Source organism: Pempheris klunzingeri, chromosome 19 (assembly GCF_042242105.1).
Source record: "Pempheris klunzingeri isolate RE-2024b chromosome 19, fPemKlu1.hap1, whole genome shotgun sequence".
Lineage (NCBI taxonomy): Eukaryota > Metazoa > Chordata > Actinopteri > Acropomatiformes > Pempheridae > Pempheris > Pempheris klunzingeri.
The window spans coordinates 475,001-484,792 of NC_092030.1; the positions used below are offsets into that span (position 1 = coordinate 475,001).

Sequence of the window (9,792 nt, forward strand, 5' to 3'; positions counted from 1 at the left end):
GGTCAGCTTATGGTCAGGTTATGTTTAGGTGTGGCAGAGGTCGCCTGCCAGAGTTTTCTAGCTTTGTCTGCATCTCTTTATGTTTAAGTAATATTGTTTTTAAAAATGTAAATTATCTTATCTTATCGTGTGTGTGTGTGTGTGTGTGTGTGTGTGTGTGTGTGTGTGTGTGTGTGTGTGTGTGTGTGTGTGTGTGTGTGTGTGTGTGTGTGTGTGTGTGTGTGTACGCCCGCGGCACTGTACTGTGGGAACTCTGCTCTGAAGCCGCAGACATGTGGTCTCCATTGCATTGACACTCCATGCCTGTGGTTTCTACCCAACTGGGGTGTGTGTGTGTGTCTTTGTAAGAGAAGAGAGCGAGTCAGAGAAAAGAAATGGAGAAAACAATGTGTTGTCCATTTACTTTGCTTTCTGCTGTCACGCCACAGCTGTCCTGTTGGAGATAAACACACACACGGTGTCACTCAGTGGTAAAGTGTGCTGCCGCCTCCTGCCTGTTGAAGCAGGTTCTGTGTTGTGGCTTCTGGCTCGTTCTGTTCCCTCTCTGTCAGGAGTTTAAAGTAGGAGGTGTCTGAAATCCTGTCGGAGCTGCAGCAGCACACGTTCGGTCTGTTTGTAACATTTACCTTCTGTGTAAGTGTCCTTTCCGTTGTCTGACCGGTGACCAGCAGGACAAACGATGCTTCTCACGTTGTCGTAGCTGCCAGACGAAGCTTTAGAGCCTCTTTCTGTTGAAAGGCAGCCGGAATGACATTTTCTTTTCCAGACGTAATCATCAGCAAATGTGTGAGAACAGAGAACCACAAACCGTCTGGAACACGTTCCTGTTTCTGAGCTGGGCAGAACTCAGCAGCCTGTTAGCCTGCGGCGTGCATCATGGCAGCAACAAGTATCTGTACCTCACCTACATCTGACTTTAACTCTCTGCAGCTCTGGAAAGAAACAGGAACGTCTGCCAGGCCGGACGGACGGTGTTTACAGAAAATCAAGTTAATGTAAACTGGTACTGCATCGTATAAAAGCTTCCTCGTGTGTTCGGATGGAAAGAAGCTCAGCCTGTGAAGTTCTGACGGTCATGAGTTTGGTTTGAGGTTCAGAAAACTACAAAAGAGACAATTAGGAATAAACACGATCTCCTGTCTTCACCACAGAGGAGTCATGGAGCAGAGAATATACTACTCTGTAGATACACTGTATACCACTGTATACTGCTGTATACCACTGTATACTACTATATATACACCATATAGAACTATATAGTACCATATACCACTTTATCCTACCATGCACTACTCTGTACTGTTTACTAGTTTACTCCTTCAGCTCTACTGACTGTTCACCTGCACACTATTATTGTGCTGATGAGTGAATTCTGAGTTAGATGGGGATCATGAACAGTCAGAGTATGAAGAGCTGCATATAAACAGGAGTATTCATCTTCATTAGCCATGTAGACGGGTCTGTTTCAGAGACAGAGCCCAAACTGGAGTTATTCAGTGCATGTGGACCTGATCGGTGACATTTCTGATTCAGCAGCACTCGAAGGGAGCGAGCTGCACAGCGACAGATGTACATGTATAGACCTGTGTGCACATGAAGTAGGTCGGGCCGTTACTATCATCCAGCGTCAACACCTGAAAACAGCAGTAAATTATACGTGGACTTTTAGAGCTGGCCAACATCAAGAGGAAGAAGAAAAACCTCAGTGAGCTGAAGACTAAGAATAGATGCTGCATCCAAACTTCCCTCTTCAAATCCAACTCCTGTCTATTTCTGTGTTAAAGCCACTTCCAGTCCCTGCAGTGTGTTAACTGTGGAGAAGTGTTGTCCCATTAGGAGTGTATCCCGCTCTAAACAGGGGGTCTGTGTGTGTGTGTGTTGATTGACAGGCCCAGCCTTTACCTTGTTGCCCAAATTTGGTATTCTGGCTTTAAACTGAGAAGGTGGCAGCAGGTTGTGGCAGAACTCAAACATCCCGTGTGTCAGGCAGAGTGTTTCTGTGTCGGACTGAGCAGAGACACGGTGAGCGGCGCAGACGGAGGCCTGTTAAAGTCTTCAGCAGAGCTCGGAGGAACCGCAGCATACTTCTGTTCTCTGTGGTGTGTGGAAGCAGCAGCCTTGTAATAGAAAACACAAAACTATGTGCACACGTCACTGCTCCTCGACGTGCCTCCGCTTTTCTTTTCTTTCCAGTCGGACAAGATTTTTTTGCTTTCCACAGTATAATACCAGGCGGAGGTGTCTGCTCATGCTGTTTTATAAAATCTGTTGTGTTGCTGTCATCTCGGTGAGCAGGATGCAGCTGCTCCCCCCACGCTGAACGCCGCCCTCCACAGGCCCAGCCAATCACGCGCTGAGGTTAGACTTAGGAAAGGTTAGGTTAAATGTCATGCTCGGGGTTGGGATCCGTCACTCCTGCTGAAAAATGTGGGATGTCCACACAGCCAGGAATTCAGTCCCAGATGCCCAAATGAGGGCAGTAAACTGTGCTGAGGCAGCCGTTCATTAGATCTGTCGGTGGAAATAGATCTGTGTGGGGATTTCCCCACAATCCACAGCACTCTGCAGAGTGGAACATGGTTGTTTTCTTCAGTTCATCTGCCGGGAAATTAATTTAGGAGACATTCAGCCTTTCTTCGCTCCGTGTCCTGCTGTCACACAGACGAGTTCTGTCCGTCTGTCTTCATTCACACAGCAGCAGTTCATATCAAACATCATCTCAGACTGTTTCTATAAAGACCAAACTATTTAATGAGCAAACATCAGATATTATATTAACAGTGGGAGGAAGAACTCCCCTTTAACAGGAAGAAACCTGGAACAGAACCAGGCTCAGGTGTGGGGGGGCTTTTATGCAGGTGTGTGCTAAGGTGGAATGGTTTCACTCAGAAATGATGTCTGTGTGTCCTGTAGGACGGACTCACTCCCTTGCTGTTGTCAGCCAAACACGCTCACGCTGAAGTCTGCAGCTCGCTGTTGGACTGCGGAGCTGAAATCAACACCTGTGACAACAGCGGCAGGTACAATCACACACACTCCACATATGGCACGTGTGAGGACGGGAAGGGGTGATGATGAGTGTTTGTACTCTTCGGTGTTGCAGGACCGCCTTGATGCTGGCCAGCGAGTCCAGCGCCGTCTCTGTTGTTGAAGTTTTGGTGCAGCGAGGAGCCGATCTGTCGGCTGTAGATTCACAAGGCCACGATGTCACACACTACACCAAGCTGTCGGGCCACTCGGAGGTCAGAGCTGCTCTCACCGCCGCCCTCAGCAGACAGCAGGCCTCAGGTGAGTCTATCCACACTCAGACAAACTGGATGTCTGTACGTTTACTGCAGCTCAGCTCTAACAAAGCAGAAATCCTGCTTATTGGTTCCGGCCCTAAAGCAACACTGCCCTCTACTGGTCACCTGTCGCACATCCAGTTCATGTTTTAAACACATGACAGAAAAATCCAAAATAAGATCAGTTTGAAGTTGTAGAGGAGCAGAAACTGTTTCAGGTGATGTATTTCCCCCCACCATGACACATAACAGCCTTTTTACTGGTTTGAACCATAAAACAGTTGGAGATAAACGCTGAGCTCTGTCGGTCTAAGAGCTCCGATCACAGCTGAGCTGTCTGAGCCTCTTTACACCAGATACCTGAGAGTTTTAGGACTGATTTTAAGATGTTATTGATCACCTTTAAGGCTCAGCTCCAGTTTATATTGCAGACCTTTTAGCCCCCCATGTTTTTACTTTAGAACACTCACTTAAAGGTGTTCGATAAATGTATGTCATTATATTATTATAAATGAGATGTGACGTGTAGTAGAAAACCAAAGAATGTTTAAACTTATAATCATCAGTTCTGCTTGTTTTACTCACTGTCCATTTTTGATGTCCCCTCTGTCTCCTTTGACAGATTCAAAGTCTCCTCGAAGTCCTCAGGTGAGACTTTCTCTGGTTTCTCACTGCGTTCAGTCACTGAACCACCTGAACAGCCGATCAGCTGCTAATGACTAGACTAGTGTGTAGCAGCACAGTGATTCACAGTGACGACGAGCTAAAAATGCTGAGCAGAAGCCAAATGTTGTCTCATTTCTGTTGTGTAGCTTCACCTCACGGACGCTAGTTTAGCTTCTCTAATGTGTGTCCGTATCAAACTTCTCAGCTTGTCCAAAATCTCCTAGTTGCTGTTTTTGGAAAAGTCTCACTGTAGCGCTCAGTGATCGGCTCTCCTCTTACTAACCAGCACTGAACGCCACCTTTCTGTTTCTCTCTCTTCGTTGCCTTCCTGCTGTCTCTGCTGCCTCCTCAGCATGATCAAGTAGCTAAGCTAAGTGATGAACGGATCACAACTCCCAAAAAACGAAAAGCACCTCCACCTCCTATTAGCCCACTGCAGGTAAATGCATGTGTCTCTGTGTGTGTGTGTGTGTGTGTGTGTGTGTTATATTAGTGCATGTGTGAATCATCAGTCAGACCCGTGTGTGTCTGCTCACATGTTTTATTATCAGTCTGTAAATGTATTTCACTCCTGCACTCGGTTTATTTCATTTATGTTCTGACCTGTCTGTTTTCCAGAGTTCAGGGTTTAAACATGTAATAACTCCTTTTATCATCACACGGCCTTGAATGCTCACTTCTACGGTCTGTTGCTATGGATGCAGTAAAGCCTAGTTCTTTAGTTTGAGGCCGTGGCTGAAGCAGAATAACGTCTTATTTGCTCAGCGACCCTGACGCCTCGCTGTCCGTGTGGGTTTTCTGCACTGTTTCCATAGCAACAGTTCATAACCACGACGAGAAAACAAATGAATAAAAACTAATGAAGTTGATCCGTCTCCAGAGCTCTGGACCGTCTTCTCCCTCGGCCGTCACCTCCGCTGGGACCCCGGCATCCAACAAAAGTGACACTCCCAAGAGATTCAACTACAAGGTGACAGAAACCAGCAGGATCTATACATTATATATGAAATACACAGCGAGGTGTGACACATTTCTGAGGGGGTTAACTCTCCATATCCAGACAGACAAGAGAACAGTATGAATATGAACATAAGATCTAGGAAGGAGACGTCTGCTCTCAGATTAACTCTCATTGATCACACAGCAGCAATCATCATGCACCAGTTCAGCTGAATTCTTCTCTCCCACTTGTCCGTTTCTCTCTCCTCCCCCCTCCTGCCGCTCCTCCCCTTCGTCCCGTCAAAGGAGGATGAGGTTCGAGGATCGGCTCTGAGGGACGAGGTGGAGAAGATCCACGAGGAGAGAAACATGCTGCTGGAGACGGTGGAGGAGCTGAAGCAGACGGTGACGGCCGCCGATCTGGATACGAAGGTGAGAAACGACGTTCACTGCAGCAGAGCAGGTCTGACGGCAGACGTGGTGACAGGAGCAGAGGACTGCAGCTGAACAGACTTTTACTTTGAAAAGTAAACCTACTGATGTATGAACACACTGGCTCTGAACTGAACTTTACAGACATGTTCACGTGGCTGCTCTTCATGTGATTTAAACTTTCTTCATGTGTCACAAACAGTCTGGTTGTGTTTGTTGCATCAACGCTGCTCTTCTGAACTGAACAACGTCGCGTGCCAGCAGACAGCAGCTGTGTTCGGCTGAACTTTCTCACCCGGGGCATTCCTGAAGGTCTAACCTGAGCTTCAGACGTGCCGCAACTCGTTCTGTTTTTCAGGAGGGAGCCAGTGGTCCTTAACACTGCCTTTGAATCTGTGCATGTGATTGCATGTGTGTTGTATGTGATGACAGGTGGAGCACAGTTTAACAGCGTCTGCAGCTCTGGTTTCTGCTCTGCAAGCCAAGATTAATGCTCTCACTCTGGAGAACCAGCAACTTGCAAGTAGATTCAAGGTATGAAACCCACTGATTCAGAGAGCAGTGAGGGAACAAACTCACAGCAAAAAGGCCTCAATACAATTTAGAATAATGATAGATATGATAAGATAATTACAATGACAAATCAAAAGCATTCATACAGTAAAATACAAGCACAAGATGACAGATATGGACCACAATTTATAATGTATGATTATAAAATGAACAGTTATTTTCATCATCAGTTCATCTTGTTAGTTTCTCTCAGCCTTCAGTGATCTCTTTAGTTTGTTTCATTCAACTGACAGTTCAAATATTTTGGCTTCAAAAATGACATATTCAAATATTTTAGGCTAAATTTCTGTCGCTGCATGCTACATGTGTGACTAAAGAAAAAGAAACTAACATTCACTAATAACTCTGCTTGTATTGCGACGATCGGTCGATCAGACAGAACATTAATGAGCTCTGTTTACAGTCCAAATGTCAGACATCCTTTGCTCCCCCCTCCCTCACAGAAACATCCGTCCATCCAAGGAGGTGAGGACCTGAAGGAGACCAGCCGTCCAAACAGCATGGCCTCCAACTCCTCGTTCCACTCCACCCAGGACGAGTTTGATTCAGCCCCACAGGTGGAGAGGGGGGAGGAAGAGAGCGACGGAGGCAGAGGAGGGAGCCAGGAGGAGATGAGGCTGCTGAGACAGGCACTGGAGAGCGTTCAGACCAAACTGCTGGAGACCAGGAAGGAGAACCGCTCGCTGCAGGCCCAGCTGAGGCCGGAGAGGGAGGAGTACGAGGGCGTGAGGGAGAAGGGGAGGGAGGAGGAGCTGATGGAGAGTCTGGCCGAGCTCCAGGCCAAGTTGACGGACACTCAGGAGAGATACCACCAGGCTGTGGAGGAGGTGGAGGAGCTCAGAGGCCACACGGGGAGGGGAGGAGGCGAGCCGGTGGAGAAACAGGAGGCCCAGAGACGCACACTTGAACAGGAAGTGAAGCAGCTGAAGGCCCAGCTCGTCCAATCGGGATCTGAGAATCAGACAGCAGCTCAGCGAATCAGAGGGCTGGAGGAGGCGCTGAGGACGGCGGAGGAGGAGAGACGGAGCGTGAAGGAGAAAGAGGAGAGGAGGGCACAGAGCGAGGAGCTGTACAAGGAGGCGCAGGAGGAGATCAGGATGCTCCAGGTACCTGTGTGGGGGGGGTCACAGCTGAGTTTTCAGGTCAGGGGTCGTCCTGCTCCTGCTCACTCTAGTCTGCTCCTCATCTCTTAGGCACCACTAACATAACACACCTCACTCTCCAACTGAACCGCTTGTGGTTGAGTTGCATTGTGGGTAACGTAGGCTCCAGGCTGTGACAAGAATTCATAGAATAGAGGAGCTGATGTCTGTTTTTTTTCTTGCAGCACTGAAATAAGCAGTTTCCTCTGTGCTTAGTTTGGAGGAGCACAGAGGAAACTGTCTGCCCTCTGTACATCACTCACCTCTTGAATTTCCTCCTTTAATTGGTCTCCTTTGGTTTGCTGCCTGTTGTCCAGGAGGCTCTGCGTGGCACCGTGCCAGTGGAAGCTGCAGCCAAAGACTTTGAGGAAATGAAGGAGGAGCTCAACCAGGTCATTGCTGGGCTGCAGCGCCGCTTGCTGGAACTGTCTCACTCCTACAGTGAAACTAAGAGTCAGCTGAGTGCTGCACAGAAGCAGCTGGCTGAGGCCCGAGCGGCCTCCTCTCCGTCCTCAGAGCAGCAGCAGCAGCTCCAGGCGCTGAGCGGCAGGGCGGAGGAGCTGCAGGCGCTGCTGGCTGAGACGGAGAAGAAGCTCTCGGGCGCTCAGGAGGAGATCTCCCTGCTGAGGCGGCAGGCGGAGGCTCAGGCTCAGAGCTCCGTGGCCCTCGCCGACCACACGCAGGTGATGTCGTCTCTGGGAAACGCCATCAAAGAGCTGGAGAGCCAGTCGGAGGCCCTGAGAGAGCAGCTGCACCAGAAAAGCCTGCAGGTGGAGGCTTTTCAGAGCAGGTGAGGAGGACACGGATGCTCCAGCTGGATGCTGGAGGGGGGGGGTGCTATGATATAATATATGAGTAATTAGAAAAGCAGGGGGGGGAATGTGACGAAGTAGAATATTTCCTGTTGTACTGCTGTGCTGTAGACCTAGTTCTCAGTGTGGGGGGGCTAAAAGGGGGCCGGCCTGCTGCCGTTAAAGGTCGTGTGCTACAAACAGGCTGACGGCAGAGAGCGACGCCACTGAGTCAGTCTCACGCCTCGAGCAGCTGGAGGGAGAGGTGAGCCACCTGACGCAGCTCCTCCAGGGGGCCCTCAGGAAGCAGGACGAGATGGCTCTGGAGGCTGCCGACGCCTGGCAGAAGGTGAGAGGGACCGGGGGCGAGGAAGGGGGGGGGTCGAAACCAACTAATATCATGTATTTCCTCAAACGTACCTCTCTACACTCCTCCTCTCCGTCCACCAGGCCCGGGAGAACGGCGCAGAGCGGGAGGCCCTGCAGGATCTGCTGATGTCGAGGGAGAAGGAGAACCAGACGCTGAGCTCCCGGCTGGCCGAGTCCCAGGACGCCGTGTGTCAGCTCAAACAGCTGGTGGAGAACCACGTGGCCTCGGAGAGAGAGAAGAACAAGAGGGTCAGTAGCACCGCTGCCACAGGTCCACAGGTTTTAGACTAAAGGCTGCTGCTTCATCACCCGCCTGCTTTCTGTCCCCCCCCCCAGATAGACGACCTGTCACGGGAGGTGGGGAAGCTGAAGGACGCCTTAAACAGCCTATCGCAGCTCTCCTACAGCTCCTCCCCCTCCAAGAGACAGCAGCAGAACCAACAGCTGGAGACGATGCAGCAACAAGTGAAACAACTTCAGTACCAGCTGGCTGTGAGTGTTCAGGGTCCTCAGACAGTCACAGTCCTGCTCTCTGGAAGCTTCACCCTACGCTCCCTCTAAAACGTCTGTTTGCTTTGTAGGAGTCAAAGAAGCAGCACCATGAGACAGTGTCTGTGTACAGGATGCACCTGCTCTACGCCGTCCAGGTAACTCCCTCCATTAGTGTTTCAGTCTAAAGGAAAGCTCCACCCAAATTAAGACGAGACATTTCTGCCACAAGACTGCAGTACGTCTGTGTGGGGGATAAAATGGTTTTTTATTTATGTGAGCTGCACTTTTAAATCAAATGAATACACCATAAATGAATGGTTCTGGTCTGTGTGCACCCCCCCCCCCCCTCAGGGTCAGATGGACGAGGACGTCCAGAAAGCCCTGAAGCAGATCCTGATGATGTGCAAGTTGCCAAGCCAAGCCAAGGAGGCCTGCTGAGACACACTCAGCCGCCTCCCTACAAACACAGAGACTGAAGTGAACTGCTGACCATCGGCTGCCCCCCCCCCACACACACACACACACACACACACACACACCCCCTCTCTGCGCAGGGCCAACACGCGGTGCCTCTGGACAAACCTCCAGTATTCGTTAATGAGGAACAGGTTTACAGTCATCTGCTCGTTGCCTTTGCTGACGTCGTGTTGAAGAGCTGAAGGCCATCAGTGTCCCCATAGAAGACTTTTGGACCCCCCCCTGCTAAAAGAGAGGGAGGGTCTAATCTCAGTACGCTAACGTCACACTAACATCAGTAACCTTTCAGTGAGACGTGTGAGCTCCCCCGTGAGGTTTGTCTCAGAGAAATAAAACCTCAACATGTTTGTACTTGTGGTCTAATTATTTCATGGTCGTCAACAGTTTCCTCATCCCGTCTAAATTATTGACAACATGTGACTTAACGCCATCCTGGACGTCAGACAGCTTCTCTGGCTGCACTTCTCTGGAAATAAAACAAAAAAAAGCATGATAGCGTTTGTATTTTCCTATTAGCACAACATGTATTAAGGTGTATTTTACTGACTGTATGTTGTTTTCTAAGTTTCTGTACTGAAGTGAAGACGTTTGGTAGCGGTGTTATCGACGGCCTTGTTTCCCATCATT

General features: G+C 49.5%; 1 protein-coding gene across 2 annotated transcripts in view; it reads left to right on the forward strand.

Moving 5' to 3' along the window:
• Positions 1-9,516, forward strand: part of rai14 (retinoic acid induced 14) — a 30,586-nt gene extending 21,070 nt beyond the window's left edge. The window contains exons 8-21 of one of the 2 annotated variants that reach the window (XM_070850721.1): positions 2,914-3,020; positions 3,104-3,288; positions 3,907-3,932; positions 4,303-4,389; positions 4,831-4,920; positions 5,196-5,321; positions 5,754-5,855; positions 6,338-7,000; positions 7,354-7,826; positions 8,032-8,176; positions 8,278-8,445; positions 8,533-8,688; positions 8,778-8,843; positions 9,040-9,516. In XM_070850721.1, coding sequence (XP_070706822.1) covers positions 2,914-3,020; positions 3,104-3,288; positions 3,907-3,932; positions 4,303-4,389; positions 4,831-4,920; positions 5,196-5,321; positions 5,754-5,855; positions 6,338-7,000; positions 7,354-7,826; positions 8,032-8,176; positions 8,278-8,445; positions 8,533-8,688; positions 8,778-8,843; positions 9,040-9,126 — 2,481 coding nt within the window. In that variant the 3' untranslated portion in view covers positions 9,127-9,516. The remainder of the gene's footprint in view (positions 1-2,913; positions 3,021-3,103; positions 3,289-3,906; positions 3,933-4,302; positions 4,390-4,830; positions 4,921-5,195; positions 5,322-5,753; positions 5,856-6,337; positions 7,001-7,353; positions 7,827-8,031; positions 8,177-8,277; positions 8,446-8,532; positions 8,689-8,777; positions 8,844-9,039) is intronic. The other variant, XM_070850722.1, reaches the window with a different exon arrangement.
• The last annotated feature ends 276 nt before the right edge of the window (positions 9,517-9,792 follow it).